At 35.9% G+C, this 20180-nt stretch overlaps 1 protein-coding gene across 2 annotated transcripts in view; it reads right to left on the minus strand.

Annotated features, from left to right (window-relative positions):
• The window catches only part of LOC131146872 (structural maintenance of chromosomes protein 6B-like), a 108265-nt gene that overhangs the window by 41225 nt on the left and 46860 nt on the right, over nucleotides 1-20180 (minus strand). For both annotated transcript variants that reach the window (XM_058096704.1, XM_058096705.1), the window contains 8 exons: nucleotides 13622-13698; nucleotides 13430-13505; nucleotides 12336-12410; nucleotides 12033-12137; nucleotides 10840-11009; nucleotides 10638-10740; nucleotides 10194-10306; nucleotides 3220-3424 (listed from right to left, as the gene is read on the minus strand). In XM_058096704.1, coding sequence (XP_057952687.1) covers nucleotides 3220-3424; nucleotides 10194-10306; nucleotides 10638-10740; nucleotides 10840-11009; nucleotides 12033-12137; nucleotides 12336-12410; nucleotides 13430-13505; nucleotides 13622-13698 — 924 coding nt within the window. The remainder of the gene's footprint in view (nucleotides 1-3219; nucleotides 3425-10193; nucleotides 10307-10637; nucleotides 10741-10839; nucleotides 11010-12032; nucleotides 12138-12335; nucleotides 12411-13429; nucleotides 13506-13621; nucleotides 13699-20180) is intronic.

Raw genomic sequence — 20180 nt, forward strand, 5'->3', positions numbered from 1 at the left:
GGAACTGCCCAAATTTGGTGGATTAAACAATAGGGAATCTTCAGAAGGAGATTGGTTAGACCAGATAATGAGACGAAGGGAACCTTCTATGAGGAATTTGTACCTTCCAATTACCAGGAGCTTTGTTCATCAGCAACTCTTTGATTTGGCAGACTACACTAGTAGGTTCCATGATTTGACTACTTCTAATGGTATGACATGAATGATATTAAAAAATTATATTTGGCAGAATAAAAAATGATGGGAACTGCCCAATTTGGTGGATTAAACAATAGGGGATCCTTAGAAGGAGATTGATTAGATCAGAAAATGAGACGACGGGAATTTGTACCTTCCAATTACCAGGAGCTTTGTTCATCAGCAACTCTTTGATTTGGCAGACTACACTAGTAGGTTCCATGATTTGACTACTTCTGATGGTATGACATGAATGATATTAGAAAATTATATTTGGCAGAATAAAAAATGATGGGAACTGCCCAATTTGGTGGATTAAACAATAGGGGATCCTTAGAAGGAGATTGATTAGATCATAAAATGAGACGACGGGAACCTTCCATGAGGAATTTATACATTCCAATTACCAGCAGAGCTTTGTTCATCCGCAACTCTTTGATTTGGCAGACTACACTAGTAGGTTCATTGATTTGGCTACACCTGCTGACATAGGATGGAAAGAGGATGTGGTGATAGCTTTGTCCAGATAAGGGTTGAAGCCAACAATTGCTTCCAAGTTTGCCACATTCGTCTCATTACAGTTGGGGACGCATTACAGATTGCCACACAGATCAAGAAGGATATGCAGCGTAACCCTCCTTAAGCTACATTGACTCTCCAGTTTGAGAAGACTATTAGCAGAGTTGTGTGTAAGAAGTCAGCTGCGCAGTTGGGTAAAGGAGTGCAGACTACTATCTCTTGCAAGAGTTCTGAACATTGCGAAGCAGCTTAGCAATGAAGTAATTCAAATCTCACGGTTTTGAGCACCAAGCTGCACAAAGTCCTAACTAAGTCGAGGCAATTGCAGAAAAAGAAGCTCATGACGATGCCATCAAGTAATTGAAGCTGAGATAAAAGTCCCAAGTGACTTAGGTGAAGATGGCAAGGTGAAAAATTGTATAGTTCTTCAATCTATCTTCTCTTCCCACAAGGTTGAAGAAAAATAATACTGGAGACAAAGCAGCATCTTTCAGACAAGTGATTGTCATAAGCATCTTTGAACTTTGGTTGTCGATCTTGGTAGTTGTACAAATGTAGTTTCCGTGGAAGCAACGAAGGAGTTAAATTTGGAAGTTGAACCTCATCTTGATCCATATAAAAATTACACCTGGATGAGTCCTTCACTGTTGCTGGCTTACCTTCATGAAGGTTCAGTTGTGGAGACAATGCAGTGTAAAATAATATCCTTCCTCTCAAAATTTGTCATGGTTGTTTGGTCGGAAGATTCAGCATGATGCCCGTGAAAATTCTTATACCCACTCTATCAACAAGAAGTATAAGTTGACGTCATCTCCAGCTCTTCCACTCACTAATTTAAGAGCACAGCTGGTGCCTTTCTCATGGAATGAGATGATTCTATTCATCAAGACGGACTCCTTGGTAATTTTTCTAATTCGACAGAAACTGACAGTAGGGTGGGAAGCAAGTAACTGGATGGATCACTGTGACCCAATTTGGAGACCAATTTCAAACAATAAGATCAAAGGGATGGTTGGGTCCTAGACCCAAAAGTTTCTAGTTTATTTATAGTAGGCTAATGCATACTTGAGAGTTTAATTTGTAATAGATGTGTCTTTTTAAAGGTTCTTTTGTAAGTTCATGTATCTTTAGGGTTTTATGTGCAATTTATTGTAATTAGGCTTTCTTATAAATAAGGTCTGAAAGCCATGTGGAATCTAGTTTTTGAATTTGAATTGGGCAATGAACATGCATTCCCCACCCCCAATTCAATCTCCTTCCTCCACTCTTCTTCTTTTTCCTTCTTCTTCTTCCCCTCCCATCTCCTCTATTTCTCTTCCAAATTTCTCTCTTGATAGTAATCTCGTTGCAATTCACGCCTTCACAGGCAGAGAAAACAAGCTTCCATTACACACTTAATGCGAACACTGGTAGCAGATATTCAGTTGAGGAAAATAAATATAAATAAAAGGAAATAAAAATAGCTCAATTGGGGTTTTTCAATTGTCAACCTCCAAAGTAACCCAAAAGGCACAATGGAGCCTGTTTATACATACTTCCAACTCAAAGCTACTTTTTTTGTCTGCCCCGGCCAGTGGGGGGTGGTGTCAAAAGCAAAATAGAGCAAGATTCTAAGATACCAAACTGCAACTTTATTCCTAGAATAAAGGCTAGAACATAGCAGCTAATTGTGCTTTCGCCTTCTTTGTCTACACAGCTCCTTTCAGGGTTCTCTTAATCCCATCACTAGGTGAATTGGGGATTGATGAACTCCTCTAAAGGAGTTCTTGATTTTTTTTTTCAGCAAAGAAATATTATTAAGAAAAACAGGGGATCAAGGGGATGCCAAACAAGTATAGCAAGAACAACAAATAACAAAAATAATACACTGGTCATAGAAGTACATCTAAGAAATCAAGAATAACAGAAAAGACCTTCCCAGGCAACCCACTATGCCAACTAGAGAACATAGATATCCAGTTATCTAAGACAGTCCGCAAAGAAGAAACTGTCCCTCTAAAGACCCTTCTATTCCTTTCTTTCCAAACTGCCCAAACAATAGCAAAACGTATAAGGAAAAGAGCCATCCTTTTGATCTTCTAGGAGCAGATCCCTTTCCAAGCCCAAATCTTACCCTCAATCGAAGCTGCCATGACCCATTTCTGCTTGACCATGGGAATGGCTAAGCTACAGAGATTCCTGGTCCAAAAGCAGTGAAGATGTGGTTCACTAATTCCATTTTTTCAAGGCACAGATAACACCTATTCATGGTAATCAAGCCCTTTCTTTGAAGATAACTAAAGGAGTTCTTTATTTCTTCTAGTCAATGAAAAGGTGTAATGAAATAATGTTGAAGGTGCTTGCTCTTGTCAAAGGCCTTAAGGAAAACTTTAAGGAAACCTCGTTTGTTTTGATAAACGTGATGACAGGCTGATTCCCCAAAAAAAGTAATAAATCCATGTTGAAAGATAACTCAGAAAATTTTAAAAGCAAAAAATGAGGATTAATTCACATCAGAATAATTTTGCAAATGATGATAATTACCTTTACATTCTGCAGTTTATCTTGAACAACCTTTACTTCTTCATCTGCAGCCCTTTTTCTCTGCCGACACTGCTGAGCTTGTTCTTTTGCATTTGCTGTATCTTTTTCAAGACTCTTAATTTGTTCGTCAAATGATCTACAAAGACGACCAGTTCTGATCCTTTTATTTGGAGGAAGAACAGTTTGGACAGAACCACGAGAGAACCTGGGTAGACATTAGTAAGAAATCATTTCCTTCAAACTAATAACTATATCCCATGTATTTGGGAATACTGTATGCTCTCTTTGTTTCATTAGCATTAGAAACATGTATTCATCTTGTTTTCAATTTTTTTTTTAAAAAAAAAGAGAAATAACATTCCCCAAATAATGAAAATAACTGCAAGCAATCATTTTCTGCTATCTAGATCTGCTCATTTTGATAAGTTTTAAGGATTAAAATAAAAATAAATAAAAAGAAAACTTTCCAAACACTACATTATAAATTGCGCTTAACATAATATCAAAAAAAAAACAAAGCATGTACCCATAAACCAGTTCAAAATTTGAAATATTGCTTCAAAAACCCACCATACCAACTAATAACTAAAATATCCATCTACGAAAGGCACTGAAGTTTGCAAATGAAAAAAAAAACAAGTGACTACATTAATTATTATTTCTCAACAATGAAATTGAAATGTTTGGATTATGCTTGGTTGATGTAATTGTTGAGTAATTGGGTAAAATGAAAGACCGAATCACAATGATAGGTCTCCCTTTATTTATAATATATGTCAAAGTACATACCAATGACCATAATGCCCTTACTAATTCTCACTTTGTTAACATAACACTCGCTCACTAACAATGCTAAATTACAAATATAACAACACCCCCCCCCCCCCCCCCCAAAAAAAAAAGTTTGATCATATATATCATCTGCACCTAGCTTCTTAAAAATGAATTTAACATGAGCACCCCCCAAGGCTTTAGTGAGTAAATCAGCAATCTCCAAATTAGAGTGGTGGTAATTGCCACTTTCTCCAAAACAAAGTGGCAATCAACTTCAATGTGCTTTTTTTTCTTATGGAAAAACTAGGTTGGAGGCAACAAGAATGGCATCTTGATTATCACATATCAGCTCCATAGACTAAGAATATGGAAAACCCAATTCTACCAACATATTCTTCAGCCAAACAAGTTCACAGGTAGTGTGAGCCATGACCCTATAATCTGAGTTAGCACTTGACCTGGCTACCACAATTTGTTTCTTACTCCTCCAAGAAGCCAAATTTCCACCAACAAGGATATAGTACCCGATTATGGATCTTCTATCAAAAGGTGACGCACCCAATCTACACCAGTATATCCCTAAATGTTAGTGTGACCTTGATCCTGATATAAGAGACCCCTTCCAGATGCACCTTTGAGATATCTCGAGATGCGAATTACTGCATTTCAATGACTTGTTCTCTGAGAATCAAGAAACTGACTCACAACACTTGTTGCAAAAGTTATATCCGACCGAATGACCATAAGGTAGTTCAACTTTCCAACAAGTCTCTGATATTGTCTTGGGTTGGGCAACAAATCGCCCATATATTGCACTACCTTACTGTTAGGATCCATAGGTGTATCAATGGGTTTGTATCCTAACAGTCCAGTCTCATCTAAAAGATTGAGCAAATACTTCCTCTGTGAAAAGACGATTCTAGTATGAGATCTCGATACTTCTATACCTAAGAAGTACTTCAACGGCCCCAAATCCTTTGTTTGAAACTTAGTCTGTAGAAAATGCTTTCGGCTCAAAATACCTTGATCATCATCACAAGTAATCACAGTATCGTCCACATACACAATAAGCAAAATCCTACCAAATGGTATGACGATAAAATACATAATGGTCTATTGCACACCGTTGAAGGCCAAACTCAAGTACTACAGCACTAAAGTCACCAAACCATGCATTCGGAGACTGTTTTAAATCATATAGTGACTTCTCAAACCAACAGACTAAGCTTGACGCCTTGACTACCCCTGAGCAACAAACCCAAGTGATTGCTCCATATAGACCTCCTCCTGAAGATCACTATCTAGGAAAGCATTCTTCACGCCTAACTAGGGTAAAGTCCAAGGATAGGTGGTGGCTAAGGAGATGAATAAATGTACTGAGGCAAGTTTGGCTACAAGGGAAAACGTGTCTAAATAGTCTAGGTCATACACTTGATTATATCCCTTAGCAACAAGGCAGGCCTTCAATCGAGCTAGGGAACCATCTGGATTAACCTTCATAGTGTACACCCAATGACAACAAACTACAAACTCATCAAGAGAAAGACATAACAAGTCTCAAATGTAATTATCCTGTAGAGCATGCATCTCTTCTATAATTACGTTCCTCCACCCAAAATGGGACAAGGCTTTAGAAATAGACTTGGGAAGAGCAATAAAAGACAGGGTACTAACAAAACAATAGTATTAGGGTGACAAGAAATCATAAGAAACAAAACTAGAGATCAAATGTTGGGTAGAAGTGCGTCTACCTTTTCAAACAACAATAGGAGGATCAACCACTTGGGGAAAAGGATAATATGATGAGGGAACTGGAGGTGTAGAAGTGGAAGCTAGAGGAGGCACTCCTCCCTTGAGTCATCGTTTGTACACTTGCAAATATACAAGGAAGGGAGAACAAAGGAGCCTTAGGGAAGATAATTAAATAGAGGACTTTACCACCAAGGACAAAAGATGGCATTTTATTGATGAGAGAGTAAGCAGTGAGCATAGCATCACTCAAAAAAACTTTGGAGACATTCATTTGACATAAAAGGGTTTGAGTGACTTCAAAAATGTCTGTTTTTCCACTACGCAACTCCATTTTGTTGTGGAGTGTGGGCACAAGATGACTAATGGATCATGCTAGAGTTTGTCATATAGGTAATGAATTAAGTACTAAAGTACTCTTCACCATTATCACTACGAAGTATTCGAACTAGCATATGTTGAGTCCTTATTTGAGAGCAGAAGGCACAAAAAATATTAAACAACTCAGAACAATCTTTCATTAAATACAACCAAGTCATTTTGGAGTAGTCATTAACAAAAGTGACAAAGTATCGAAACCCCAACTTTGATGTGACATGACTAGAACCCCAAACATTAGAATGGATTGACATAAAAATTCTAACGACTCTTTTATTAAATCAAGAGGCAAAGGGTACACGATGATGCTCCTATTGGGTCCTCATGCTCAATACAACAACAACAACAACAAAACCAAGCCTTAGTCCCACTAAGTGGGGTCGGCTATATGAATCCTTTTCCGCCAATTTATGCGATCATGGACCATTTCTTTTGATAGATTCAAAGATATTAAATCCTTACTCACTATCTCCTCCTAAGTTATTTTAGGTCTACCCCTACCCCTTCTACTGCCCCCCACAGTAACTAAGTCACTCTTCCTCACAGGTGTACTATAAGGCCAACGTTGCAAGTGTCCATACCATCTGAGTCGTTCTTCCCTTATCTTATCTTCTATAGGAGCTACACCTAACTTACCACGAATATGTTCATTCCTTAATTTATCTTTCAATGTTATACTACTCATCCATCTAAGCATCCTCATCTCGGCAACTTTTACTTTTTGGATATTATGTTTCTTCGTCGCCCAACATTCTGATCCATATAGCATAGCTGGTCTTATAGCTGTCCTATAAAACTTCCCTTTCAATTTTAAGGGTATTCTACAATCACATAGAACACTTGAAGAACTTCTCCATTTTACCCAACCTGCTTTAACTCTATGCATTACATCATCTTCAATTTCTCCTTCAGTTTGCATAATAGATCCAAGGTATCAAAATCTACAAGTGCTATTTATTTCTTCATCATCAAGTTTAACTTTGTCTCCAATATTCCTCCTATCATTACTAAAATTACATTTCATATATTCTGTTTTATTTCTACTTATCTTAAAGCCTCTAGATTCCAAAGCTTCTCTCCATAATTCTAACTCAGTCTCTACTCCATCCCTAGTTTCGTCAATTAATACAATATCATCTGCAAATAACATACACCATGGAACCTCCTTTTGAATACTTTTAGTCAATTGGTCCATCACTAAAGCAAAAAGATAAAGACTCAAAGCAGATCCTTGATGTACACCTATGGTAATTGGAAATTCTCTAGTTTCTCCATCTATAGTCTTTACACTAGTCATTACTCCATCGTACATATCCTTAATGACATCGGTATACCTACAACATACATCCTTTTTTTCTAAAACCCACCATAAAACTTCCCTAGGTATCCTATCATATGCTTTCTCAAGGTCAATAAATATCATATGCAAGTCCCTTTTCTTTTCCCTAAACTTTTCCATTAATCTTCTTAAAAGATAAATAGCTTCTGTGGTAGATCTCCCAGGCATAAAACCAAATTGATTTTCTGAGATCTTCGTTTCTAACCTTAATCTTTGTTCAACTACTCTTTCCCATAGTTTCATCGTATGACTCATAAGTTTAATTCCACGATAGTTATTACAATTTTGAATATCTCCTTTATTTTTGTATATAGGTATTAAAGTACTTTTCCTCCATTCATCTGGCATTTTCTTAGTTTTTACAATTGTATTAAATAAATTAGTTAACCATATAATTCCATTATCACCCAAACATTTCCAAACTTCAATTGGGATGTTATCTGGTCCCATAGCTTTCCCATTTTTCATCTTTTTTAGTGCAAATTTAACTTCGTTAACTCTAATTTTTCGAATAAATCTTATATTTTTAGTCTTTTCCTCATTTGACAATTCTAAATTTAAGCCTTCTATTTGGTTTTCGTTAAACAACTTACTAAAGTAACTTCGCCATTTTCTTTAATATCTTCGTCCTTAACCAAGACAATATCATCCTCACTTTTTATACATTTTACATTTCCTAAGTCCTTGTTCTTCCTTTCTCTAGCTTTAGCAAATTTAAATATATCTCTTTCCCCTTCTTTTGTACCTAATCTATCATACAAACTATTAAATGATCTATATTTAGCTTCACTAACGGCCCATTTTGCATCTTTTCTTGCCTCCTTATATTTTTCAAAGTTATCGCTATTTCTACATTTTTGCCACGTTTTATACCAAATTCTTTTTGTCTTTATGATTTTTTGTACATCTTTATCCCACCACCAACTTTCTTTGCTATTTGAGAATCTTCCCCTTGATTCGCCTAAAATCTCTTTTACTATCTTTTTAATAGAGCTAGCTAATCTATTCCAAAGAGTATTTGAATCTATCCCATCCTCTAAGGTCCAATCCCCATCTTTGATCATTTTATCTTTAAATTTTATTATATTTTCTCCTTTTGGGTTCCACCATCTAGTTCTCCTACACTGGTTTATTTTATCCTTTTTCTTCCATTTTTTAACGCATATATCTAACATGACTCTATGTTGTGTGGTTAGACTTTCACCTGGAATAACTTTACAATCCTTGCATGATACACGATCTACCCTCCTAGTTAAAAAAAAATCTATTTGACTTCTATTTTGTCCACTTTTAAAGGTTATTAAGTGTTCTTCTCTCTTCTTAAAACAAGTATTCATTATACTAAAATCATATGACATAGCAAAGTCTAAGATCATCTCCCCAGACTCATTTTTGTCTCCATATCCACATCCTCTATGTATCCTTTCATTATTTTTATTATCTCTTCCAACGTGTCCATTCAAATCTCCTCCTATAAATATTTTCTCAGTCCCTGATATGCCTTCTATAATACTATCCATATCTTCCCAAAATTGTCTCTTAAGATTTTCTGCTAAGCCAACTTGAGGAGCAAAAGCACTAATGATATTTATTATCTCTTGTCCTAATACCATTTTGATTTTTATAATTCTATCCCTTACTCTAATTACATCCACAACGCTATCTTTTAAGTTTTTGTCTATAATAATACCTACTCCATTCTTATGTTTTTCTTTTCCAGTGTACCAAAGTTTAAAACCTGATTTATCAATTTCTCTAACTTTCTCCCCCATCCACTTAGTTTCTTGAAGGCAAATCATATTAATTCTTCTTCTAATCATTGTATCCACAATTTCCATGCTTTTACCCGTAAGTGTCCCTATATTCCAAGTTGCTAATCTAATCCTAGTTTCCTGAACTAACGTCTTTACCTGTCCACGTCCAGAATGATGCAGGAACCCTCGCATATTTGACACTGTACTCAGGCGCCGACACGGCGCGTCGCTTCAGGGCGACGACCTAGCCCACCCTCGCCCACTTTTCGCTACACCCGGGTGGTTCAAGTGCAACTCCTCGCTCGTAGGGTCCTCATGCTCAATGTAAAAAGGAAATTAGAAAATATCTTAAACTCCTTTTTTAATAATTTTTAATCAGATCCCTACCCAACAATCAAGTAACAAAAATTTAGAAGCATGTTAGAGTGATATTCAAAGGGGGGATTTCTAAAACCATAATAATATGTAACATAAATATTAGAGTCTAAGGAGAGTGACTACCACCCAGACCCCACTTCGATCCGTTATTGAATGTAAAACAATTGGTAACAACTAACATCTCCCATAAATTCAACCTTACAGAAAAATAAATAACGAATCAATTTAAAGAGATGACATCTGTAATATTTATAACTTAAACTAATATCATGCACCATTCTGACAATCCTGTTAGATACCACTTCACCTAAAAGTTTAATCACACAATAAATGTGGGCAACAAAACTAGAATTCAAGACCTCCTGCCAACCATTGGGTCTAATACCATGTGAAATGACCACTTTACCTAAAAGTTTAAGTTATTAGGTTTTGGACCAACAATATAAATCAAGCCTTAACAAAGTTAAAATTTGATGAGCCATATTAACACTTTCATGTACACTGCACTTTCATTCTACCGAGCTCTTTAAAACAAATTGCTAGTAGAACTGCTAAAGGATAATAAGCAAGGTGAGGAAAAATTAGAATTTGGTTCCCCTTACATTCTAGAGCCATCTAATGTGTACACCTCCTTTAAATTTGGAATCCGTTGATCGAAAGCAACTGATTTTCCCACATCATAATCTCTAACAAGCACTTGTCTCTCAGCATTACCCTTCAAAAAAATAATAAAATAGTGTTAAAAATGCCAACAGCACCAAGAGCCTTCCAGAAAAGATGCCAAACATAAAATGGAACACAAGAACTACATAATAGTGACAACTTCAATTACTTAGAACAATAATTGGAAAACAAAATGCATCTACCATTGCTCAAATATTTGCTAACTCCTTCCAATTAAGAATATGGTTACTTAAAAACAGAGGAAGACATTCAATACAATAGGATTGTCAAAAATAATCCAAATGAGAGAAAAAAAAAAAGTAATAATAAGAAACAAACAACATTAAGTTAACATGGAAGCCTTTGACAAGCCAAAAAATTACCATATCGACCAAGACATTCAATACAGTAGGAATATCAGAATGCAAAACAGAAAGCGTAGTTGGGTGTTTTGTCTGAGGAAGCATGTGATTTGGAACATTCAGCCTACATCACGAAATAGAAGCAAAAATTTCAAGAGAAAAATCAGTGTAATAGAAAATGCATAACAAAAATGCTATTTAATAATGATAAACATCTACTCACCTTGGTCTTGAAAAGTCATATATGATAATTTGAAGGTGGTTGTAGTTTGCTTCCCTAGCACATCCTCTTAAAAGGAGAGAATCTTTATGATCCGTCACAATGAACGCATTAAGTAACCTCCCAAGTGCATTTTCAATAGCAAGAGCCCACGTATCATCATGAACCAGAGTCTTTATACCATGGTCATTTGATTGAGTATTAGCAACAAATTAAAAAAATACACAGAAAATTATATATTGAGAAAAAAAAATGCATTTGCATATATTTGAATCCAAAATATTCAGAACCAGAACCATAATTCATATTTTCTCAACGATAAACTCCAAGAATAACAAGCAACCACCTCTAAGCATAAGCTTAATGGCATGACTACCAGCCTGCCATGTTGGATCACCAGCAGGAAAAAGAAACTCAAAAACAGAAAAATATTTATAACAAGATATACCTATAATTTTTTGAACAATTGGACTTCAGCTCTTCAATTGGAAGAGCATGCATCTGATGCATGATACATAATAGTCACTAAATGACACTGACTTAAAATTCTAAGACATCAGAATGTCAGATATGTTAAAAGAGAAAAAAAAATGTCCGCCTAATGATTAATGCTCAACTGCTGCTTTTGAGGGCTTCCAAATACATTTTTATTTTCATTCTAATAAATTTGACTCCAAGGGTAACGAAGTAATTTTAAAATAAACATTAACTAAGGTTTAAATTTTAAACTCGACATGTATTTGAAAGCCTCCATAGGGGAGAAAAGAGGGAACAATTAAACAAAAAATGAAAAAAAAAGTGCATGCATAAATACTACATCAAGGACCTAAGAAACTTGTAGCACTACTTAAATTCCTTGTCACTGCTACATAGATATCTAGTCATTAAGAACAAAACTTTTCTAATCATCAAAAGAGACAAAGATAAAGCATCCAACTGAATTAAATTACTGGACAGACACTTTATTTACAAACTAAGTTTACAAATTAAAAAGAATATTTCAATCTTTTCTAATCATTAAAAGAAACAAAGATAAAGCAGCCAATTGAATTAAATTACTAGACAGACACTTGATTAACAAAAAGTTTACAAATTAAAAAGAATATTTATCTTTGAATCACCACACTCAGTTTTTTAATGCATTCATGTCATAAGTAGTGTTTTAAGTGTTATATTCTGCTTTCTCTACCACTCACCAAGTGAGAACCAATCGGACCAATAGGTGGCCTTTTAAATCTATGATGGTGCCTCTCAATTGCACGTAAAAGATGGATTACTCTATCTCCTCCAAAAGCTGTGACCTGCAAAGGAAGGGAAATAGTGTCATGATTGCAGAATACTAGTATAATAAAAGATTAAAAAATAATTTATTTTATTTGAAAATAGTTTCAGCTATACAAGAAAACACTATTCACACATGAGTCTGGTTTCTTGGTCCCATACAACAAATATGATGCGTCATATACATAAGAACATGATATTAAAGGAACCAAACAAACCTTGTTGGTTTGATGCCGCTGAAGCTCGTGAATTGCTGAACAGATCTCACGATATTTTTTTTCACTCTCTTCAATCTAATAACAGAAACATACATTCCCAATTGTAAACACGTTTATGAATTGTACAACATAAAATTAAACAGAAAAAGCTTTAGCTTTCAGTAGCTTAATTAAAATAAGAGAATGCAAGCATCCAATCTTCAAACTGAAAACCTTTCAGACCCATGCATTCAAATAAATCAAAACAAAAGATTCACACTTGGATGATTATCACTACCAGAGTCAACACAATTTAAAACAGTTCCAGTTCTCTAGCACAAAAGGGGTGCATGAAGCTTCTGCATATACAAGGTCCAATGAAGGGGTGTACTGTGATGGGTCTATAGTCCACAGCCTTACCTTGCATTTTTGCAAGAGGTTGTTTCCACATCTTGAACCTATGACCTCCAAGTCACATGACAACAAATCTACCATTTATATGTGCTTGTTCTTATGGGATCCATGGTTTCATATTTGGTTATCAAGGAAAGTGAAAAAGAAAATAAAATATATTCCATATAAATGAAACTAAAAAAAGTTTGATTTAAAAAAAAAAAAATTAATCATATTACAATAATTTTGTATTTTTTAATAGAAGAAAAAATATCATGAAAAATGAGATTCCTTCTTATTTTCCTTTCCTTTCCCCAAACAAAATCCTTTATCCAAATGGATCCTGAGAGAAAAGGAGAGGCATAAGCTGCTGTAGCAGGCTCTAAAACTAAGTTAATTCATAAGACTACTCAATACAACTTGGAAAAACTCTTCTAACATATTCTAGGGTTACCCTAGCAAAGAACCCATCATAGCCTATGAATTTAGAACTAATCTAAGGAATGTAAATCTTCCAGCAAAAATTAAAACATGAAAATCACCAAGCATCCTTAAGAAGTCACGACTGAAAAGTTGCACAACTCTTAAAATAAATGTCTACTGACCAAAATACCCCCATAAAGGACATAAAATATTGAAAAATGAAAAAGAACCAGAAAACAGAAAAATAAGACCAATATCAGGACATCAAGTCACATAATCAGATCACTGCATTACCATACCTCATTGATAATCTTCTTAATTTCATTCCCCCTCATGGATATGCTTTCCAATAGAGCACTCTCTTCTTCCTTCAACCTGAAATTTTCAACCACCAACAAAGACTAAATAAATATGTTAGCATCTGTGCGTGTGTTTAGAGAGAGAGAGAGACAGAGAGGGAGAATAAATAAATAAATAAACAAACAAATAACCGTGTAAGTGTTAAATTAGCTGAATCAACTTCATCTTTGAGTCCTTTCAGTTTTTCCTCCATCTCACATTCTTCAGCCTGCAGAAAAGTAGGCATTTGAATGTACTTCAAATTTCAATGCTTGGCAACACACAAACAGATAGACCACAATGATGAGAACATTAAGACATAGACCACAATGATGAAAACATTAAGACATCAAAAGAAGTTACAAAATTAGTTAACATAAATAAGGGCATGACAGAGCCCATTCCAATCAAAACAAATAAATTCCCACAGTTTCATTTGATGCTGGAAGTTGTATGAGCAATGTGACGTATTGAAATATACTGAAAAAATAAACCCTGCAATCTAATGTTAGCATCAAGAAGATTCTTTGATCCAACATCACTTTCTGGAGTGATTAGCATTTTAATGAGATTACTATCATTAAACATTGCAACAAAAATTTTCACGTCTCTTAAGGAGGTAAATCAAACCAGAGTTACAACATAAAAGTTTAAGAAGTATGCTAAACCTACAGCTGATTCTTTTTGGGACCTGGTGCTTGATAAAGTGTCTAGGAGGTTGAGAAGTGTAGTAAAGCCAATTTCTAGTCCTTCAAAACTACCCAGCTTCATCTCATTCAACTCCCCCTGTACAAACTCCTTTCCAGCAAAAGGAGTTTTCAGATTGGGCTTTCACTTGGCAGCCTAAAAGAAAATTTTGCGGGAAATTTTCTTAAATCCTGCCCCAGCACATAAATTTGAGTCTAGATGTGGTCCAACTTACTAAAGTCAGGCTTTCTAGAACCTCCTACAGGCCCAAGATCTTACAGCCCACATCCCTTCTTCTCCTACCCAGACAATGGATCCACTCTTCAAACTTTAATACAACCAGTAAGTGAAGGCCCATTAAAATTCCTTCCAAACCGCCTCTCAAAAACATATACCTTTCCTTCAGAAAAATATTGGGCAAAATTCAAATTTATCTTCTTCTGAGATTCTTGCCCTACAACTCTCTTGTCCCAAAATTTCTGACTACCCTTTCCCAGCCAGCAATTTCCACCCAAACTTCCTGGTGATGCTCCCAATCCCAGATTTGATCATGTCTGCACGGCTAGGATTTTCCTCAAATCTCCAAAAAACAGGGAACTTCTTTTGACCTTCCATAATATTGAAAGAATCGCCTTCTCTCATGACTATAAATAGCCATGATCAATAAAAAACCAGAAAAGAACAAAGCTTGAGAGAGAGGATGTTATTTGTACATGGAATGCCATCTATTATTCTACTCAAAAGTTATATACACATGCATATTTTATTTTTTGATATTAATTCCACCAAGGGAAAAATTATTTTTCCATCCTAGTAGATACTTTTTAAATTGAAGAGTAGAACAAATAATGACCTAATGAGACGGAAAATCAAATGGAGCACCTAACAACGCATCATCACAGACCAAGGACTATGAGATCACCCCAGAATGAAAGGGATGACGGAGGGATCGTACCATTCGATAGAGGCTTAACCTTAATATAGATTAATCTACAATACTATTTTATATATCTTCATATATGTAGATATAAATTCAATATAGGATATGGAATGCACATAGCACCCCAATTCTATTTTTTTGCTACGTCTGCTTGATTTGTATTGATTCCGAGCAATATGAAATAATCAAAGGGTAAGAGTGATTTAGTGAATGTTAGACCTCATAGAAAGGGAAGGCGTATAACAAGAATAACTTAAAATGAGGGAGTACAAAAGGATTTGACTACACTCTTAACATTCCCCACTCATGTTCATTCTTTCTCTATTAATACTACTATTCTTTTTCGATCCAAAAATAAATAAAGCTTTTTTTTTATTTTTATCATTAATGTTGTTCATGGTATATATTTTGTAAAATGTTTGTAGTAGGGGCAAGAATTACGGAGTTTTCACTACAACAAACTGCTACATATAAATACATTGAAATGAAATTCTAACCTCATAGGTTAGTCTAATTTGATAAGATAATTAAACATTTGATAGATGTATAGATCATAGATCTTCGGACAAATTTGGTTCCAAGTACCAATTATAAAAATGGATTGCATTTGCATAGAATATGTTAATTTGTTAATGTATTATTTTTATAAGAAAAACAAGATTAGAAAATAGAATATGAAAATAAAACTCAGGTGTTTCTATATGATATGATAATTTCTTACAACATCAATTTTTTTTTTTTTTTGATAGAAAAAGAAAGTTTATTAGAACAGTAGAAGCAGGAAGGAGAAAAGATTACAAAAAAGAAGAAGGAGAGAGAGAGAGAGAGAGAGAGAGAGAGAGAGCAACGAGTTGTCAAGCATAAAGAGAGAAGAAAAGAATAATCACAATCTGCTAAGAATGCCATTGCGGCTGACATCCTCAAAGCAGCAGCACTTGGAACAACCTGCACTATAAGCCCAAGGAGATGCCAAATACCTCATCCTGTCCCAAAGTAATTCTAAAGATAATCTCTTTCCAGAAAATACTCATACATTTTGTTCCAACCAAATTCCCCACAAAACAGGAAAAAGAGCACTCCTACACAAATTCCCAACATCCTTACCCCTCTCAGAATTACAAAGAAATAAGCCAGATCTCCTCCACCCATTTCGAACACACCCAAACTTCACCAAGAATCCCAAATGGTCTGTTCCACAAGCCCCAAAAAAAATGAACAGTGTAGAGACAAATTGGGAACATCCTCAGAGCTAGTCCCACACAAAAAAACACACTTTGGAGACAAAGCCATAGAAAGCCTCCAACTCTGCAGCAGATTGTGGGTTTTAACTCTATTAACGGCCACCAGCCAAACATACACCTTCATCTTATAAGGGACTTTAGCTCCCATATGCATCAATGAAGAGCAGAAGACACATCAGTCATAACCAGGTAAGAGAGTAAAAAAAAAAATTTGCACAAATAATCGCCCAAAAAATCACAAACGCACTTCCTACCATCACTCTTAGAGATATGACTACCCTCCAGCACAATAAGTGAAGAACAGAACTCCAACTCCCTAACATTCAAATCCCTACAAGAATGAAAATCCAAGAAAGGAGTCACCGTTGACCATCTAGAATAAGAAAGGAGGAAATTATGTCATTATGATGAGAAGGAAGATGATAAACGAGGAAAGGGGCACTACAACATGGAATCCTAGTAACACCTAATCCAAAAATTCTCCCAAAATTTAGTATGATTACCCCCTCCCAATTGAAACTTTGTGAGAAAAATAAAGAAAGGTAAACCTGCAAAATGAACCTCCAAGGACTCACAAATGAGCATCTAGAACCCAAATTAGCATCCCACCCACTTTTCTACTTGCCAAACTTACTTTTTATATCTTGGTGCCATATGTTGTTTACATCCAAAGAAAATCGCCACAACCATTTAACCAAAATAGAAGTGTTTTAGACACCAAATGACCAAGACCCAGCCCTCCATCCACCTTAGACCTAAACACCACCTCCCGCTTAACCAAATTATCCCTCCTTGTCCCTACCATTGAATAATGAAAACACCTCATAACACTGCCAAACTTTTGAATTACACTTCTAAGAATCCTAAACAAAGCTAAAAAGTACAGAGGAATGGTGGAAAGGCTAGCCTTCATAAGGGTGATATGACCACCTAAAGAAAATAAATGCTTTTCCGCCTATCCAACCGCTTAGCGACCTTAGTAACCACAAGATCCCCAAATGCTAAAGAACAAGGCTTCCTTCCCAAAGGGACTACTAAATAAGTCAAAGGCCAATCTAAGACACCACACCCAGCTAAGCAAGTAAACTCCTAAACTCTATCAAAACTATGATTAACAGCCACACCACCTCCACTCTTGCCCAAAAAATTCTAAGACTCTGATCTTCTCAAAAATTTGCATAAAGTAACAAACTACCCTTAACAGGAAACCAAATAATGTATGAATTATCAACCCATGCATATGCAAGGACTGTACGGGGGTTGCATTGTATATGACAATTTGTTAATGCACGATAAGATAAGCCACCCATGCACACATAATGCATGCAAAGAGTAAAACTAACACTGCGTACAGCCATAAGCTCCCTCTCCCGACCCACCCCACCCCCAACCCGCAGATATTCAAAAAAAGAAAACCTCCACAAATTATCTTCTTCTTAATTAGTTCTTAATATGTAATCGTGAGCGTACGCATGTGCATGGGTTGTATTCGTAATACATGCAATGCATGCCAAAAACAAAACTAAAATTATGTACAAACTGTCATATCTCCCCTCCTTCACCCCCACTCTATGCACATGCAATGCCTGCAAAACACAAAACTAAAATTAAATGTACAAACCATCACATCTCCCCTCCCTCACCCTCATTCTCAAGGAAAAAAAAAATGATGGCACAAAACCTTGCCCTTCAGCCATAATAAATTTTATTCTACAACCTCGAATGCTCACCAGTTCCTGTTCCTCCAAATGCACCACACTAGTTCAGGCAAAGAAACCTCCAAACAGCTCTAGCAGAATCAGTTCTGCCTCCTAAAACCATCAAGCAAACACCTCCTCACCCATGAAAATCAAACTTTAGAACTCCCACACCACAAAAAGAAAAAAGAAGACAATGGAAGATGAATAACAATTTCCCCACCATCCTCACACATAAAGTACCAGGTAACCAATATTCTGTTTAACCCTCCAAAACATCTCCCAAGTCAAAATAGCTTCCCAAGCAGCTATCCAAACAAAGATGGTTACATTTTCTGATCCTTAAATTGCCACACAACTTTCCATGGAAAAAAAAAAAGCTCTCTTACCCCATATAGCAGAAAAAGATTCAACGCAGAATTTACTCATACACCATCCTTCACTTTCATTCAAATCATCCCGTCCTAGAAAGCCCCTTGTATCCCTACAATGCAAAGCGTGGACAAGAACTCTCCATATGCCCAAATTCCTAATATTTTTCATATTGAAAAAGAAGATTTTATTTAGAAATACCACAAAAGCATAAGTTATACAAGGAAAAATTAAAATAAATCAGAACAGCACAGCCAACCAATCACACTGTAAATCAGAAAACAAAAACCATTTCTTTTAAAGCATTTAGTATCCTCACTCTGATTGTACATTATCTTTCTCAATGTCTTCTTTTATTTCAAAAAAAAAAAAAAAAAATCAGAAAACAAAAACCTTTAAAACACCCAGCTACAAAAACCCACAAGGAGTCCAAATATTGAATCTTATGCCAAAGCATAACCAGAGACATCTTCCTCGCAAAAATACAAGAATTCCGTCCAACCAAATCCTTCACAAAACTGCAAAATTGCACACCTCCACAAGGCCGAAGCATCCTTACCCCTTCCAAACCTGAAAATGGATAGCCAACAAATCTTCTACAGACACCACCTGAGACCAAATTTCTAATCTTGAATGCTTTGGGGTAATGAAAGAGACCAAATCACTCCATCTGATATGAAACTAATGAAGTCAGGCACCAAGGCACCTCTATCCACAACAATCTGAAATAACTTCGATAAAATTATTCAAAGCTAAAGTTCCACACCAAATGTCATGTAAAAGAAAAAAAAAATTATATTCCCATTCACCATGACAAAGTCAACAAAAAGGTAGAAGTCACCCTCTGCCTTTATGCTCCCCTTCAAAAGACCCACTCCCGACAACACTCTCACTTTCCTGGAGCACCCCCCCCCCCCCCCCCCCCCCCCCCGGGGTAAATACACACATTTAATCTCGACACAAATATCCTCTAACCCCCAATCAATGCCTTATTGGGGGTTCCCATCTTCTCTAAACACACATGCTCTCCCTCCCCCCCCCCCCCCCCCCCCCAAACCACAAAAAAAAAAAAAAAGCAATCTGGGAACAAACTGCACCCCGCTTCACTATGTAATACTTCCTCCCTCCAGCTACTTTTCCTGCCCCTTTTAACATTCCTCATATTTAGTACAATCACTGTCCACAATTTTTCACATCCCAAACTTGTAATGATTATTTCAACAAATTATTTGTAATATTTCAATCCAAAAATTAACATTATTGTCTTAATTCCGAAAAAAAAAAAAAAAAAGACAGCCCGGTGCACAAAGCTCCCACATATGCGGAGTTTGGGGGAGGGCCAAACCACGATGGGTCTATAGTGCACAGTGGCCACAGCCTTACCTTGCATTTTTGCAAGAGGCTGTTTTCACACCTCAAACCTGATTTACTGTAGTACCTAGGTTCCCCTTGATACATTATTGTTTTATTTCCAAGTTTCAAAATTTTCATGTTCTATTAATGTCCATTTTTTCAAATTGAAATCCACAATCGAATTTCCATCAAAATCGAAAATGAATAACCAATGATGGTCATGCAATATGTTGCTCAATGTTTAAAGTTTAAACCAACAAACACTTTGTTAAAGCTTTGCTCATCAAGACTAACGGTAATCCAATCAAATCAAATAACCAAGAAAAGAAAAACATCCCAATCAAATAATTCTTTTTGAAGCATCCAGTACTAGGCAAACACCAACAACTAGGATTATCTTCTCCTCCAGTTAACATGCATG

The sequence above is a fragment of the Malania oleifera genome, chromosome 13, assembly GCF_029873635.1.
Source record: "Malania oleifera isolate guangnan ecotype guangnan chromosome 13, ASM2987363v1, whole genome shotgun sequence".
In the NCBI taxonomy this organism is placed as follows: domain Eukaryota; kingdom Viridiplantae; phylum Streptophyta; class Magnoliopsida; order Santalales; family Ximeniaceae; genus Malania; species Malania oleifera.